Raw genomic sequence first — 17,922 nt, 5'->3', positions numbered from 1 at the left:
CGCGTTTCGGCGCAAGCGGGGCCCGCGGCCGGCCGGAGCGGGCTGCCTGCGCTCCCCCCCGCAGCCAGGTTCACCTGCAGTTCCTCTCGCCTCCCCCTGGGGCTCTGGCTACCTGCTGCTGGCCTGGAGGCCGGAGGGCGCAGCGCGGCCGCGCTCGCCGGGTGCCTGAGGGCCAAGGCTGAGGCGCTGCCGCCACTGTGCCGGCAACGGCCGGGAGTAACACGCGTTATCCCAGTATCAGGAACGAGGAATCCAATGGCAAGAAAGCAGAAGGGAAGGAAAACTAACTGGGAAGTACAGAAAGAGCAGGCGTTAGAAGGGAGGCGACGTGCAGCCAAACCCCAACCCAGTCACAGTAGGCTGTTACCGGGTGTAAACGGACAGACGGGGAGCTCTGAGAAACAACGCCGACGGAGGAAACACCCGGACCGAACTGAGCTGTCCTTAAACCCCTCCAAATTCATGTAACTTTTATTAAAGCTTTGCCTGACAGCCATTCCCAGCGGTTATATGGAGAAGAAGGATCAAGAAAAGAAAATTTATGGCTGAAGTTGAGCATGGGCAGAAAGGCTTTTGCTGCCAGCAGCTAATGAATACAGGGTCAGAGATTAATATGCAACTATTTGGGATGGCTTTGCCTTGCCAGAATCGAGTGTGCACCAAATGCACCGTATGAGCTGTTTTTAATAGGCTGGTTTCTTCCTACCATATGGAGCAGCGAGTGGCTCGTGGAGAAGACTGATAGTGTACGGCCAGGTTTTCCAGCTATGAAACACCTTCATCAGCTGTGGTGAATGTGCTCAGACATTTTGTAGGAATTTATTACATCAGGAGACAGGGATATTTGGTACCTGGACATGTTCTGGGGTACTTAAAAATACAGAAAAGGCTACAGAAATTTTTCCCTTCACAACGAATGAGCATTCATATTTCGGTCCCAAGATCTTTTATATCTTATAAATCTCTTTATCCCCTGGCCACACCAGTATTTTGTAACTCAAAAGTGAACAGAACATTACTTCAGCAATAATGATATGAAAGTATACCCCTGATTGCATACCGTGTAGTCACGGATGCAACAGGCTGCCTGTGAAGTACATTGGGTTGGGATAAAATTAGAATCCTTTTTGCAATGCAGTCTTGCATCTATTTCCCACCTCAGCCTTAAAAGAAATCAGGTCATCTCATCCCCACAGAACGTAACAAATAGGACTGAACTGGGACAAGACATCCTTTCCTCAAGCTATCATCACCAAGTGCCTCAAGTGTCTGGCTAGAAGTCCTGTTGTACGGGCACAGAGGTCCTTGGTTGCAATTTGGTTTTGTGTTTATCCTGACGACACAGTGCAAACTGCTATGCTGAAATGGAAAACCAGGCAACCCGTCGCCTTATCCGAGCAGTTTCCACACCCTCCTGTTCCCTCTTCTGCCACATGATGTTTCTTAGGGCTCTTCAGGCAAAGTGGGATATCTAAAACACTTGAGATTGTTGCCCCTTAGTGTGCTTCATGCCAATGTGTTGCCGGGCTCTTTGCCAGGTTTCCTTCCAGAAGTCTACATTTTGAAATACCAAGCTTCAAAATGACTGCATCACTTAGGAAGGAAGTTCCCAAGTCTGAAATGGGGCAAGCTTCTGGTATCTTCTTCCAGAAGCCATCCCTGTGCCCTGCCACCCCCAACTGCCCCCAGCCACACAAACCCAATACACTGTTTCAGGTGGCAAGACTGCAGAGGATTTTGGCAGGCAGCGTATTGCTGCACCCACAGTAACAGACACAAATAGAACAGTGCCCTTCCTATTTGGGAACCTTTCCTGAATTCACTCATCATCAAACATGCTTGAAAATATAGCCAAGAACAACATTTTAAACTAAGTATAAATAAGCAAGTTAGTAAGAAACTGGATAGAAAATATAGAAAAGGTAGTAACTACCACCAAACTTCTCTTCTAGGCCTTAACCCTAATAAATGATGCTGCCTCTCAGCACAGGCTCTGCCGATTAGCTGGCAGGAAGCTGGAAATGCAATTTGTGCTTCTTCCAGCTTCTGTCTCCAGCTGTTTAGAAAGTAAATGCACTGAATGACATTTGTCCTTCTAGCTCGATGAGACAGAAACTGTCCCTGCTCCCTTTTTATTCTTAACTTCTAATGCATTCTGCACAGTTTAATATATTCAGTACAAGGGATGTAAACAGGCTAATACCCATTTTTATACATACATGGCCTATAGCTATTACCACTATTTTTAAATAAACAATCACTCCTTCTGATTTATAATCTCATAATCAACAAGGAGTCTTAAGACTTTTACAATGTACCATAGCTGATGGAAGTATCCTTTACTGTATATACATCTTAGTAATAGTGCAATCTCTGCTTTTAGTATTCCGGAGACACCATACACAATCATTAATGCCATGTCTGGTTAAACTGCAATTTCCCTCATTTTTTGAGAATATCAGGCATTTGCTGCAGCACAGCACCAAACATGGAATTCTATGATTTGTATTCTCTTGCTTTCTTCAACAATGCTTTAACTGAATTCTGAAACTATTTCTGTGTATTTAAAAACGAAGTATAGTAAAATGGAAGAAAATGGTTCAGCAGCATTTTGCTTGCCACTAGATTTCTTTTTTAGCTCAGGCAAGTAGTGAGACATCACCTCTTCGCACCAGTTTCCTGCCGACTTAGGTTCTTAGACCTTGTGACAGAAAATTGTGCCACTTCACTGATCTTTATTTTCCTGAAGCAAAATGGCATCAGTCAGAGCACATTAAGTTTTTAAAAAAGAAAACAGTGATAATTGTTTTTATTCCTAATGGAAAAGGTAACTATAAATTAATGAAATAGCTACAAGAAAACAGTACTTACTAATGGCAAGAACTTCATGTGGAAGCTTCTGAGTAATTACGAAGAGAGAAACAATCCAAATGGAATTGAAAAAAAATAAAGTTTGTGGGAGGAGGGGACAAAAGTGGCCGAAATGGAACAATGCAAGTAAATAGAAAATACAATACAAAGAAAAACCAGGAGACCTGAAAATGACCCCAAAATGGCATTGCACAGAAAGTTAAAAGGGAGCAAAAGTAATGTTGTGGCCAAAAATCAGATCAATGAAATTTGCAAAAAGCACCATTTTGTAGAGCTGAAAGTTACTATTTCCCATCTTCAGGGGTCTGGTTACTACTTCAGAATATGATTTGAGTTTTGGATTGCTGTTCCTGGGAGTGTTTTTGTATTGGATTGTGCTTAGCTGACCAGAACAAATGCCACCAACTTCATAAAATAATGGTAATGGTTAAGATATACCTTAAACAACGCAAACATATGCATGTTTTACAAATGAAGGTACAGGACTGAAAGTTGAAAGACTTTCAAGGACACACACTTGTCTTTGGTATTTTCAAACATCTCGTATCCCTTTTTTTTTTAAGGTTGAGCCAGCAGTGAAACAAATGTATATATCATAAAAGCTTCACACACTTTTTTGCAGTTTAATCTCCAAACATTGTATTTTAATGACACAGTATCTTACAACCAAATATAACCTTTAGTTAAAATATCTGTATTTTAAATGGATTTAGCAGCAAAACTTGAAGCTTTTTAGCAATAAAGTGACAAACTTTGTTCATATAGCGTGTAACACATATCTCAATTTATACAGCTTTTTAATCATATTCTCGCAGAATCTTGTAAGATAAAGAATTTAAGAGTCTGCTCCAACTCTGTGCATTTTTTGACACTGATTAGTTAAAATTAATGAATTCCATAGAAACAGTGTTTCCAGCAGGAAACAGAGAAGTCTGGAATTACTTCCAGTGTTTGTTAAAACCTATTGCAGTGAGCAACCTGCAAAGATGTGCACAGGCAGCTAAATTAAAAAAGGGAATACAAACCTCAGTATTTACATCTGTTATCAAAAATAACTTGTTTTTAGAACGTACAGGTAACTTCCTAGAAAATCACTTTCTGAAAAGCACAAGCAAATGAAAACAGGTTTACAATAACATATTTTCTATTATTCAGTTTTTCACACTCATTCTATTTTATTAACTCAGTACCTATCAGGTTGTTTTTAAAATTCCCATAAAGATTATGAAAAACATTAGTTAACTGACTGTAATATTGCTTTAAAATTGTGTTACTACTGTTTAAAAAAAAAGAAGGAAGAATTTGTTTTTATTTTATATATTGTCTGAGCTCATCTTTGTATTTTTTTCATGCAGCAACTGTGCAGATCCAAAATATTCTTGAGCAATCTTGCATAATTTATAAGTTGTTCCTCCATCTGAAGCTGGGAGACGCCTCATGTACTGTCACAAAAAAAGACCAAATTAGTCACAAATTCTTATATGCTATATATAAACATTAGACTATCTCAAACTTAACCTGTACATGCATATGTATGTCTATATGTGTAATTTTTTATTAAAAACTATTGGAATACTTTCCTTCAGGACAGTGTTGAGTTTTAATGGAAGGTGGTAAACATTAACTGTTTCACTATGTAACCCAGTAACATAAAGAATAATTAAGAAAAGAGGATTTAATAGTCCTACAATTATTTAAAGTTCAGAATATTAAAATTTTTAGATACTAAGAAATTTGAGGTGGCAGAGCACTTGTTGCATTTTCTGAAACTTAGACACTTTAGAGGAAAAAAGGTCTGCACTGCTAAATTTAGAACAAATTATTTTTATCTCTTCATAAGTTGTGTTTTAAAAATGTGAAACAGTGACCAAGATATTTATATCCAAACATGGGAGAAAGCTTACATGCACATATTGTGCCATGCTCCTGTAAACAAGACATTATTTTTCAGTTTTAAGTGAAAAAAGCAAATCTGTAAAGGTAGTATCACTCTTAATAGAAGTTATAAAAGTTACGTACCAACATAAACTGCAATCCCTAGAATGAAGCAGTGAATTAATGATTGCAGCAGACAGCATACAGCCACAATTTGCACTGAGTAACTCTTGTGTAAGTTTGTAACATGCCCGCCACATTCATTACTGATACTGACAACATGTTTCTTTGGAAAAACATTTTGTGAAAATTAAGCAGTGTTATGACTGCAACTCAAGTCTTCTGTAATGAGAAAAAAACCTGAAATACTGCAACAGACTAGATGCAAAGGGTATAGTATCAAAACAAAACAAACAAGTACTATGAATATGCAGCTTTGCAGCATTTGCAGCTACATGCTCAGAACCAACAGAATCCATTTTCCTTAACGGGTGTCCTTAAATTGATCTGAAAAACTGACAAAGGTCACATGGTGTTGTGTTTATCACAGATCTGGGTCTAAGCTTGTATTTAGAAGTTTAGCAACTGTTTCCACACTGCAGAGGTCACCACAGAAAAAAACCTAAGTGTTCTTATGAGATTGCTTTTCTCCTCCTCTGTGAGCACCAGCTAAAGATAAAAACCAAACCAAAAAACTTTAAAGGGCACTTCCTGTGCTTCATGGAAAGCAGGAGCACACAGCTGAATCGAGGACCTCCAACGAGTAGAAAAGTCACAATTCTGATTAGTATCTCCTCTAGTTATTTAAACTTTCTAATAGTTTCAAGCAGTTGCTACTTTGTGAACATTTAACTGCCTGAAGCTCTGTATCTGCTGTCTTCTTCAAAATTCAAAGCTGATTTCTGAGGAAAACTGAGCTACTTTTGTCCAGAAGGATGAAAAAGGTGTTTTCGGGAGAAACCCCAACAAACCACCACCACCACCAAAAAACCACACCTGACTTAAGAGATTAAAGTCATTACTGTTGCTTGAGCCACTTTTGCAGTGAAAGGAAGAGTTAAATAGTCAACAGCACCTAATGCCCCAGAGGAATCTGATGAAGCCAAACTGGAGAAATGTGTAGGCCAATAATATATGTTAATAACCAAGACCTGAGATCACATTTAAAAGCTGGTGCAGTAAGTATCGTGCTGGTAAGCATCCATGGCATTCTGCACAAAATATGCTTAAACACATAATTTTCTGAATGTCGGTAATGACTGTATTAATGTGACTCTAGTCCATTTTCTTTGAATAAAAATCAGGTCATTATTATTACTACAAAATGTGTCTCAATTGTTCAAACAATTATTACCTAGTAGCTGATTTATCATTAAAAGAAACAGAAGATCTACACTGGAAAAAATACACTGATTTCATGTTGTTGTTCAGGTTGGTAAATGCTGAAAATTTGAAACAGTTGTAAATATGCATGTAATTATTTACTTATAAGTACACAGTCCTGGGTGCAGTCATGAAATGTACAGAAAGAAACATTTTCCTTAGCTTCTGGCTAAATAGTGTTTCCACATGTGCATGCCATTACAGAAATAGAATAATCCACCTTGTTCACTAGAACTAAAGCCAGAATGTAAAAACAGTAAGCCAAATACAGTTGCTCTAATTAAGTACTATACTAATCAGAAATTGTAAAAATTTACACTACATGACTTTAACCATATCTAGAACACAGATATACAAAAATATACGTTTAGGAAAGGCAGAAATGTAAAATGTAATCCCATAAAATGCTATGTACATGCATATTTAGGTATGAATGTCAAAAAAATACACAAAGGTATAAACACTAGCATTAGGAATGTATTCCATGGTATGTTTTAAATAAAAATTTAAAGGTATATGCATTGCAGTAATCTGTGCTCTAAGCATGTCACAAATACTTTATTAAATATTTTCTAAAAGTTTGGAAATACTGTATAAGCATAGGCTTTTTGTATATAATTCTACTTCAGATTGTCTGAAGGACAGCTACTGCAACTAACTGCCTTCCACCACCACCCCGGAAATAATGCACAAAAACATAATGAGAAACAGTACATAGATATCAAAATGAAAATGACCCTCCTTCCACCCTCCATCCACAACTTACACACTTTTCCTTCTTTTTCCAACTTTTTCAAGTGGACTAGGAGGTTGTGTTCTGCTGCTAGAAGTAAATTTTCAGGGATCTCCTAATGGGAACACAAATATGCATTCTGTATTTGTTTCAGTATCTCCCAATTATTTTTCAGCGTACAGAATTCATGGTTTATTAACATAGATTTTCCTCTTCTGAACTGCTGTGTTGAACACTCAGTTGATTATATGACAGGAAATTGAAATAAGATCAGTTTTATACCAGTTAAACTAGTAGCCTAAATAACACATTTTTGCTTACTTATTTATTTTTTGAATTAACCATTTATATTATACAAACTTCAGCCAACACTCGGAAGACTCTTCTAAGCTTTGTCTGCACTGGGTTGTCAGTGTAGTTGAGCTTTTTTAAAGACAAATTTAAAGATGCATTTTTCCACAGAGACCTATCACTTCTCTTCCATGACAGTATTTTTATGGGTTTAAATATCCTTTAGCAATTAGTATCTGTAAATGAGTAAACAACTTATAAATACAATAGCTTCAGGAGGACAAAACATCTTACAATTTTCCAATGCTTATTAGGTAAAACTAGTAACATATCTCAAAATCCCCCTTCTCCAGCTCTATCATCCTAAAAGTAAAGGCTTCTTTTTGAAAATTAAAAAGTTCTCCAAATAACAAGAGAGTCTGTCAGGAAAATTCACTAGAAAACTAGCTCAATAAATCGTGAATCTTTAGAAAGCCTTGAAAAATTACACCTCCCCCCCCCCGCCCCCCCCAATATGAAAGCTTTAAGAATACTGAAAAAAATCCTACCATATAGTGACAGGACAAGTGATTTGTGATTTACAGAAACGTGTGAATGGCTGTATACTTGAACACTAGTTGTTCAGTCAGGAAAACTGCAGGAGCTAAACAGCCACAGGTAACAGTACATCAGCATTGCAAAACAGTCAATGTGATGTAGTCATTCTTTTGGAAACTGAGGATCAGCAGAACTATGAAAAATGAGTTTGCGAAGCTGTTAGAGACCTGTTCATAAACCACTGCCATTGGCAACCGTGACATCTTCCTCCAAAGCAAACGCTATACCTCTTTTATCGCTACTTGCTAGGAGAGGTAACCCCCAATACCACACGGACAAATTAATGAGGTTACATGAGGAATGAAGAAGTACTCCTAGGCCAGCCTACTGACCATGCAAGCTACCCAACTTCTGAGCGCGATATCCATCTCTGTGGAACTGCAGTTCACCTGGCACCCTCCTCCAGACCGACAATCAGGGACCAGATGTTTTAACAGACCTTTCAGGAGACTCCAAATACTTTGACAAATCAACATTAAAATTAACAGTAACCTCAGACTTTTCACTTAGAACCACGTGCTACAACTTCATTTATCTTGGTCCTATTAAACTGTGCTTAGGACCCATCTAGATAAAGAAATAAGAAGTTTGTAAGAATCACCTGGGTCCCACTCAAAGTGCTTAAACAATGCAATTTAAACACACAGTCATATATGAATTCTGAACAAGCAGAAATACTTTTTTTTCTTCCCCCCTCTTTTCAAAAGTGACCCATGGTCTTCACTCAAATACTTAACAATTACATACAATTTTAAGAACATAATCTCAATTTTCTTTAGTTTGATCTAAAAGCTTTTAATCAACAATTACCTTATATACTATCTTGACAAGCTCCGAGGATGTGTATGATTTTCCAGCATTCTTCTCTAAAACATCCAGAATCTGCTGTTCACGTGCAACTCGGTGAGAAATGTAGCTTTGGATTCTAGCATTTGCATCACGTACTACTGGGCCATGACCTAAATGAAAACACATATACCAGAGCACTGTTTCTTAAATTTGGAATGAAGTATGCTATTGAACAATTGAATCATTCTTATATAAACTCTGGTAGACTTACAAGTCATAAGAAGAGAGCAGCACCTGTACATACCACCTTGTCAACAGTACCCTTGATGTTAAATTGCAAGATGCTCTTTGCATGGGTTTTTTGCCTTGTTTTGGTTTTTTTTTTTTTTTTGCATACAAATAAGCCAAAATTAAGTTTGCATGTCTGCATCACAGTCTGCAATTGAAAAGCATTAAGGTGGAAAAGAAGAATTAGGATCCAAAAAGTCTGAAAGGGGAAACGGAAAGCAAGGGAAGATTACTTCAGGCTATTTAAACCCCCCCCAAAAAAACCCAAAAAAGAGAAAGGAGTTCACTGCTGAACAGATTTTAAAGACGAGATTCATATTATTATATTGCCTCTGTCTGCCTGTCTCACTCTTCCCAAAGGATATCAATACTGATGATTTAAACTGACACTGGTTTTTAACAGTAGTGGCTGAGGCAAAAAGACTCATGTACTACTGTCCTGTTGTGGGGCTATCTAGCAAAAAACGAGTTAAGAGAAGTAACATCTTTAATAATGGTAGATAAGTTTTCCAGGACAGATTTTCAGAACAGACTCACACGCTGTATTTTATTCCCTTAAAAACATACTTTCATAAGTATGACCAAAAAAATTAATGGAAGGCAGATCAGTGAGCCAACCAGATCACGTCAGAGCAGGAATAAGCAACGCACAAGGAAAGTTATATGTGGATTTTATGACTGGCTTGTTAACAAACAAAGCACACATTTTTTCCTGGACTTACTGTGGCAGATCAGAAATGTTCAACTTATGAAAGGTCTTTGAATCAAATTAGAAAAAGGCTTCATTCGTAAAGCACTAACCTTTGTGGAAAAATCAAATACTACTTCATGATACACAAAAATGACAGATGAAATGAAAATATTTTTCAGACGTGAGAGTTACATGCACAGAAATTAAACTTAGTATTTTACCTGTAGAGAAATTTACTTGCATGAATATTTGTCACATGCTTTGTATCACAAGGCTTCCTATTTCTTTGCCTGTATACCTCATCTGAAGTAGCAGCAGCAACTTCCAGCCCTGTCACTCTAAACTCCACATAATTTATAAAATGAGTAGAACAGAAACCACTGTAAAAAACAATAGCTTGCTTTTACAAATTATTGGGTGTCATCCAAATGAGACAGTTTCTTTTGAGGTTCTCCGACTATTTTTAAAAAAATCATTGTATTTTTTTTTTACTTTTGGGTTAACTGACTAAATGGGTTCTTCGTTTTAAGGTTTTTTAAATTAAGAGTTTATTTTGCCTGAGGACAAGCTGCTTATAGAAAAAGCAACTAATTTTTCATGTTCTGAGTATCTGTGCCATAGTGTCAAAGGAATCTATCCTTCAACAAGTCAAGATATTTATGCATATCTCATCTTATACAGTCACTTCAGCAGATCTGAAATTACTAAATAGACGTTGAAGCTTACCTTGTGTAAAGACAGATTTATAAATAAGAGATGTAAAATGTAAACTATACTGTCATATGCACATATATTTAATGATTTCAAACATATTTAATCTGCAGCTATTGTTCCTTACAAAATAAATTACAAATATAACAACCTCTCTAGTAAATATATTACCGTCTATAAAACAGAAGTTTACATTTAGAAAAAAACACACTATGATACACAGGGTGGCAGAGAGTATAATGCTAACTGTCCATTTTCTTGCATTCTCTGATGACACAAGTCACATTAAAGTATTCAAAAATTAGGCCTGCACATGGAATCTCAAGGCAGTCTTAAAACTAGTCCCTACTCTGAAGAGTGATTTACTTGACTTAGACTACAAGACCAATGTCAGTATCTAGAATGAAACCCACGATTTGCAAGTTAAAGACATTTCATATGCATTACATCATCTGATCCATAGCCACTGTGTATCCATATATATATATCAAAAAGATGTCAGAAAGCTTGGAACTAAACCCAGATGTGGATCGTTCTGATCCGTAATTTTTCAGGGACAGCAACAGAGTTAACTTCACCAATAAATAAATTAGTATCTGCATAAATGTAAAGAGTTTCTGAGCATGTAAAATAGCTGTCTCAAAATATGACCTTCTTTCCAATAATTCAGACTTCGTATCAGACTGATTCATATTATCTCAGACCTCTGTATAGCCCAGACGATCAGGAACAGTAAGTTTTTATTCTCATAAAGCCCTGTGAGGTAACATAGATTCTCTTATTTTACAGTAAACTAAAGAAAAAAGGATAAAATCGAAGAAAATCATTGGCTTTTGAAATGTTGCACAGATTCCTAAGTCCAGTACCATTTTTTTTCTGTATTATCAAGGAACATCGTTTATTATTACAGGATGGGGAGCCCTCTGCTGACTAAAACACCCTTTTCTGGTCCCAAGGATTCTGGTCAACTATCAACTGTACACAGCCTGTCACAAGTATTCTGCCTGAAGTAATTTCCACACTAAATTCAAAAAGAAACATGGAAGGGGAAGGACTGGCAACATTTAGCTACTCACACCTAGCCAGCAGTCAGCTTGTTACAAAACTTCATGCTCCCCTACATGTAATTCTGAGACTGCAATGTGAGTGCTGAAGTATGGATGGGGAACAGAAACAGTTGAAGAACTATGAAAGCATAAAACTGCAATAAAGTCAAAGTACTGAGCTTATATAGAATGTACTGGGGTAAAGCAAACTACCTTCTGCTGTAATTACCATTTTACTGTAGTACATACCAGTAGTATAAACAAATGTTCTGATTGGCAATGGTTCTCTTTTACACAATTGCACATATGTTTTGTGATGCATGGATAAAAAAAATAAGGTTAGCTCCAAACCGTCTCAATACTTAGCTACTTATCACTGAAAATGCATAATATTCAGCTGGCTTCCCAATTGCAAGAACAGCATGAACATACCTACAACAGTGAGGCAAACAGTTACAGAAAAATGGCACAAATATTCAGCCTTGGTGAATGTGTAATCTAGATAAATACTGGTTAAGGAGAGAGTGAGAAACAACAGATAAAACTGATAAACCTAGTAGAATTTGGCATACGGTGGGCTTTGGAAGGCAGAAATTCAATTAGAGGAACAGATTGCGTTTTGTAGGTATTTAAGAAAGGAAGTGGAACATTCGATTGACCAATAGATTGAGATTTTGGAGGCTAAAACAGTCCTAGTTTTACCGGTAGTTAAGACAGTAACAGTGAGCAAGTCGCTATTTCTGTCTATGTCAGTCTCCACGATCATGGAATATCTGTAAACTTTTTTTTCTTAAATGGCATTTTTATGCTTAGATCTTAAAGCACTTAAAGAACACCTACTTCAAAAGAAGCATATTTTAAAAATGAGCACAAGAGAGATTTGCTTATGTAGGCTAAACATAGATGGTTACTTGAGGAAGACAGAACTCAATGTAGGCACAGTCACTCAGAATGACGAGTTGAAAAAGATGAAACAGAAAAAGTCAGAAAAAATCCTGAGATGTAGCTCTGAAAAGCAAATGAGGATCTTAAACCTTAGTTACATAACGAATTCTTAAAATCCAGTCTTGTCAAACAGACGTGTGGTTTATATGAAAAGTAAATGCATTCTCAAGGTTTGTGGGAGATAGAGGAAAACAATTAAAGCAGTGTCATGGACTGAATGAAATCAGCAACTTATTTTTAGAATATGATGTTTGGCCTCTTGGCTTTTGTTCAAATTTAAGCTAATTCATTAACTAAGACAACCATTTGATAGTTCTTCAATTTTCCAAGATGAATTTGTGATTATTTTGTGCTGCAAAGGATAGATGTCTCTCAAAAAACCTTACTAGGTTACTCACATTGGCAGTGTATGTGGGTATGCAAAGGACCAGAAGAAGAATGATCATTTTTTCTTCCAGGGTAACACTAAGGTGCATGGATAGAGTAATATAAGAAAAATAAATTTACTGTATGATTCCAACAGTGAAAGATTCTGGCCTCTGTAGGCTTTGGGCACAGAAGCACAAAATTCACCCTCAAATGGAGAATCTCAGGAAGGAAAGATACCTATCACTGAAAAATTTTCAAGTCTTGCAAACCACCATGCCATAAAATCATCTTAGCTTACCTCTGGACATATATTAAGTAATGAAATTGAACTGTTACATTAGTAATGGTGTTTGATTGTAGTAAGAGTTCTCAAATTCTTAGAGGAGATATTTGAAAATTATATAGTAAACCACAGCATAGAACACAAAAACCACAAACTAGAACCACTTACCTGGATATATTAAATCTAGTTTCATTTCTAACAACCTTTTCAAAGTTTTCATGTAATCATACAGGTCTTCAATTACTGTTGTTCCTTCCCCTAAAATACAGTCACCAGAAAATATAGCATTTTCTTCTTCTAGATGTAAAGTCATATGATCATCAGTGTGTCCAGGTGTATATAAGACTCTGTTTAAACAACAACAAAAAAGCATAAGTTTTTCATACAGTATATATGCTTCATTTTCAGAAGCTAGAAACAAATAATGATCAAGTCATATACTTAGTAGTGTAGTAGCCCAGAACAAGAACCAGAAAAAAAAATAGACTAACAAAGGCTGAAACGTCAACATAAACGGGCTATCACTTTGTCTCATCCCACTCAATTTTCTCACACCACCTAGAAAACACAGATCATATCTAACATGCTTTTACTTACATGACACATCATAAAAAAAGTGCATTAAGAGCATGTAGTATTAATGTTATAGAGGGCTTTACTCTGAAGCCTTAAAAAAGAAAAAAATACGTTATTTCTAGATTGAAATGTGTGAAGTTCTTGACCTACACCTTGCACTTAGAAAAAGAGGGTAAGGATGATGTTGCCAATTTTTTTAGAAATGAACTATAAATAGTTTAATATTTAATATAAATCAATATTTATTATTTATTTTTAAATTTATTAATTTAATTTAAATTAAATATATTAATATAAATATTTAATATTAAAAAATAGAAATAAACTAGGACCTAACCCAGATAAAGTTCTGTCTCCCAAAAGTTATTTTTCCCTGAAAGCCCCATGAGAAATACATGTCAAATACAACACGGAATCATGGTCTTCTAGCTGTTATATGTGCAGGTCATTAAACATCTGAATGGTAAGGATGCAGGACCCCACAACTTGAATGCATACTACATTTGAACGCAGCAAAAGGTGAACAGACAGTTGATATGTATAAAGTAACCTGAGCTGCTAAGGAGAGGCAGAAGGCCTCATGCTGAGGTTGATTCAAACTGAAATCAATGCAACTCAGACCAGCATTACCACTGAAGTTCATCACAATTCCTTGTTAATGGCAGATGCATCAAAGCAGAGATGGGGAACTGACAGAGCTGGGTACCAAGCATGGGGTACAGGCCAGCGCTAAACAGCACCCAGCCATGCCAGTGCAGGGCTGGGAGGCCAGAAGCATGGCACCATCTGATGCGATGACTTCCAGCTCTCACTGAATACCCAGTTCAGCAGAAAGCAGATGAGCCAGTGCCCTGTGGAGGCAACAAAAATCAAGCTGATAGGTTGTATCTTGCCTTTGTAGGAAGTGCTGTCTTCCAGTTCCTGATGAAACTTTACCAGGAAGCTTAACCACTAACATGGGAAAACAAATGAAAAAGAACCTAACGCTGCTTGGCACACCTTGAAAACACGAAGGTTGCTAACTAGAATTTAACATGCAGATACTGCTACTTTGGAACCAGTGTGGATATAAGAGTATCCTTAAAGTGCTTACTGAATTAACCAGGCGACAATACCTGCTTTTAACCAAACATAAAGTTTGGCTCTATTACCTCAAACTTCAAAATGTGCCACCTCTGTCTTACTTAGACTCAAACTCAACAAGTTGTTTTCCATCTCTAAATTGATTTTGTCCAAACATGGATCACTTACGGTAGTGACAGGTCGTCAACATTCAATATAACACTCTCCATGTATTCTTTCATTTTAATACTAACAAAATAAAATGCCTTTGGTCAAATATATCCTTTATGTTTACATTTTTAATTCCAATCAGCCAACTAGCATATTCTACAGGTGAGATATAATTCACATGTAAACTGAGGAAAACAAGAAAAAATTTTCCTTAAAAGAGTAACACCTTGTTAATGAAAGAAGTCCAGAAACAGAATGGTCAGATCTTTTTATTGTGTGAGGCAGAGTGGCTTTCTGTTTCAGACTCATTCAAGCTAACAAGACAGGCAATATGCTCGCTGGGAAGAAGCCCTCCCAAACTGGCACCCTACAAGAACCTGACAGGTTAAAGGTCTAAAATTTAACGTTTTAATTAGTGTCTCCTTGGGAAATACTTTTAAAGTAAGCTTGTTAAACATTCCATCCAGACTACCATAAACTTCCCCCAGAACTATCAGTTTTACTAATAACTACTTATCTAAGAGCGATGAGAAATAAGTAAAATCCTATTTGATTTTCCTGGAGGAAATATTTTTCAAGGGAAATGTTCCTTAATTTCTCTGCTGAGGCCAAAAACAAAAGGCTAATTCCCAATAATCCTCATTCATAAAAACAATTTATTTGTATAAACATTGCTGGATCGTGACAGGAAGTCTCCATGCGTAAGCGCTGAAAAGATTACATGTATGGATTGCCAACCATTAGAAGATATGATACATAGCTGTTTCAGGATTAGGAAGAAAAAAGTGATCCAGCAAACTTGCAAAAATTGGTGTTTACCTGAGCGTGGCTCCCTCTGTCTGTATAACATCTCCCTCTTTAAGGTAAAAATATTTATGTCCCCCTTCTATTTTTTCTTCACGGTGAGGGACACGAGGAAGCTTACAGATGCGATATTCAGAGTCTACTTAAAGAAAGCAAAGAAAACAATGTTTTGCATTTGTCACTAAACGAAGCTAATTCCACAGAAAGGTTGTTTTTTGAATAAGTACTATTAATTATTACACGTTATGAATACAAAACTATAAACAAGAAATTCTGCACGGTAACTTTATGTTTATAATGTGACCTTATTCCAGACCACAAACACTGAATAGTGAAAGCCACTGAATCTGAATACTGTACTCTGTAGCAGCAGCAATGTTGAAGATGAAAAAGCACATGTGAAAATAATAAAGAAATATCAATATTTATTCTATTTTACAAACGTTCCTTCTTAACTCATCAAGAGCCCAAACCCCCAAGGTTCTACAACACTGATTTCTGTGCTCCTGTTCTGCATTATGAGTCACAGAAGCACCACTTAACATTTGCCTAACACTGGATGGAGGCTTTTTGGCCTGAAACTTCCCTCGGCATCTGTCATTCTGAACTGTGAATGGCTTAGCTAGAACAGCTATGGATACCGACACAGAAAGGTATCTGCATCCCTTGTTAGCCTTTACAACCATGCTTATGGGTTGACAAGACCAAAATCCTCACAAACACACCAATGTCATTTTCAGTAGTGCCCAGGCTTCTTTGCAGATAAGCACCTGGCAACTTTACAGAATATGATAAAAGCCTGTTACAAAGCTTGTCACAATGTCCAACAATGTTAAGAACCACATTATCCACACTGCTTATTCTCTGCCCAGAAACTACAGCAGAAGCGTCTCTTAATGTTTATCAACATGAAATACCTATTTTTTTGTGCAGAATTTACCTGCAGACTGCCCCACCTGCTTTCCCCTTTAACCCCAGGCCTAGGAATTTGTCAGCAATTACTAATGGTCTGCTGTAAGGGCTCTCAAAGATATGCATCTTTCTTTTTCAGAGATTATTTGTTGTTTTTACACAAACAAAAATAATGATTAACGTGTCACTACTGTCAATGTAGAAAGGAACGAGTATCAATTTTTTCTCACATCTCTTAATATCATGTAAACTGCTGATGGTAATCTAGGTTCTTATTGTTTACACATAAAACCTACAATAAAGGTAGGCACAGGTGTTTAAGAAAAAGTGTGGTACTACAACTACAATATTCAGATTATTCATTGCTCTCATTCTACACACAACAACAGTATCATGAAATTACATGTAGTTTATATGGAGATTCCAGAAGAATAATCCTGCTGATCTACACAGAAGCACTCAGTAAAAGTTTTTTCTTGCCACATTACTAACATTTTCAAATTTGAAATTCTGGCCTACCATTAGGGATGTTTTTGCAGATGTCAGGTATTCCACCAGTATGATCACGATGCCAATGTGTCACTAAAATTTCTTCAATTGAGATGTTAAATTCTGACAGTGCCTGCTTTAAACAGCCAATATACTCAGGAATAGCTGGCTCCCCAGTGTCAATAAGGACTCTTCTACACGTGGACATTAAAAAAAGAGTGAGACACAGACAGACAGACAGGGAAAACCCCCAGTGAAACAGTGCCAGACGTTTAAGTGTTCATGTGACGGTTACTTAATGTCAAAAAAGAACCCAACATTGCATGGAAATGTGGCAATAAGGGACGCGTCCGTACTCCAGACGCCACCCCTCCCCTCCGTGACCCTGTACCTCCATGACACAACAGTTTACAAAGACGATAAATAACACAGCTGGCCCGCACGCCCGCCGCTCCCGCCCGGCCGCAGGAGCTGCCCGCCAGGAGGCCCAGGCGCGGCGCCCCCCCTCCCCCCGGGCACCCCCGCAGCCGCCCGCCCGAGGCGCCACACCCCACCTGCCCCAGCCGCCCCTGGGCACCAGTCCCCAAAACTTAGCGCTGTATATTTCCCCCCCCCCCCCCCCCTCTTTTTTCACCCTAATCAACGGATTTCGAACCCCTTCCCCCGCCCCCGAGCAGGGTGGTTACCTGGGCCCGACGCCCACCAGGTAGGTGTTGGTGCCCTGCAGGGTCATGGGCCCCGGGTTGCAGCCCAGCACTCGCACCACCCGCGACGACAGCCGCTCGATGCGCGGCAGCAGCGACGCCATCTCTGCAGCGGCACCCCGCGAGGCCCCGCTCCCGGCCCCGCACCACCGCCCCGCCGAGCAGCGCGGGCGGGAAGGCGGAAGCCGCCGCTCCCCCCGCTCCGCCTCCCGGCGCCGGGCGCGGGCCCTTCCGCCCGGCTGTGAGGCCTGGCGGCTACAGGCGGTGACTGACGGGCCGCTGCCGCTGCGGCGGGTTTTCGCTTAAAACTCGGCCTCTGGGAGCAAACGCTG

General features: G+C 38.2%; 1 protein-coding gene across 3 annotated transcripts; it reads right to left on the bottom strand.

The window, feature by feature from the left end:
* Positions 1-3,549: 3,549 nt before the first annotated feature.
* Positions 3,550-17,788, bottom strand: LACTB2 (lactamase beta 2). Of its 3 annotated transcripts, none has more exons than XM_055706354.1 (7): positions 17,573-17,788; positions 16,917-17,080; positions 15,501-15,624; positions 13,041-13,219; positions 8,561-8,709; positions 6,900-6,977; positions 3,550-4,313 (listed from the first exon to the last, which is right to left on the bottom strand). In XM_055706354.1, the coding sequence occupies exons 1-7, from the start codon at positions 17,692-17,694 to the stop codon at positions 4,185-4,187; spliced, it is 945 nt and encodes a 314-aa protein (XP_055562329.1). In that variant the 5' UTR covers positions 17,695-17,788; the 3' UTR covers positions 3,550-4,184. The 3 variants fall into 3 exon arrangements, with proteins under 3 accessions (XP_055562329.1, XP_055562327.1, XP_055562328.1); XM_055706352.1 differs by having other exon boundaries at positions 6,896-6,977; positions 15,501-15,627; positions 17,573-17,786; XM_055706353.1 differs by having other exon boundaries at positions 6,896-6,977; positions 17,573-17,786.
* Between the last annotated feature and the right edge of the window lie 134 nt (positions 17,789-17,922).

This window comes from Falco cherrug, chromosome 3, assembly GCF_023634085.1.
Source record: "Falco cherrug isolate bFalChe1 chromosome 3, bFalChe1.pri, whole genome shotgun sequence".
In the NCBI taxonomy this organism is placed as follows: Eukaryota; Metazoa; Chordata; class Aves; order Falconiformes; family Falconidae; genus Falco; species Falco cherrug.
The sequence above is the reverse complement of the archived record's forward strand: the minus strand, read 5'-3'. Positions and strand labels throughout refer to the sequence as shown.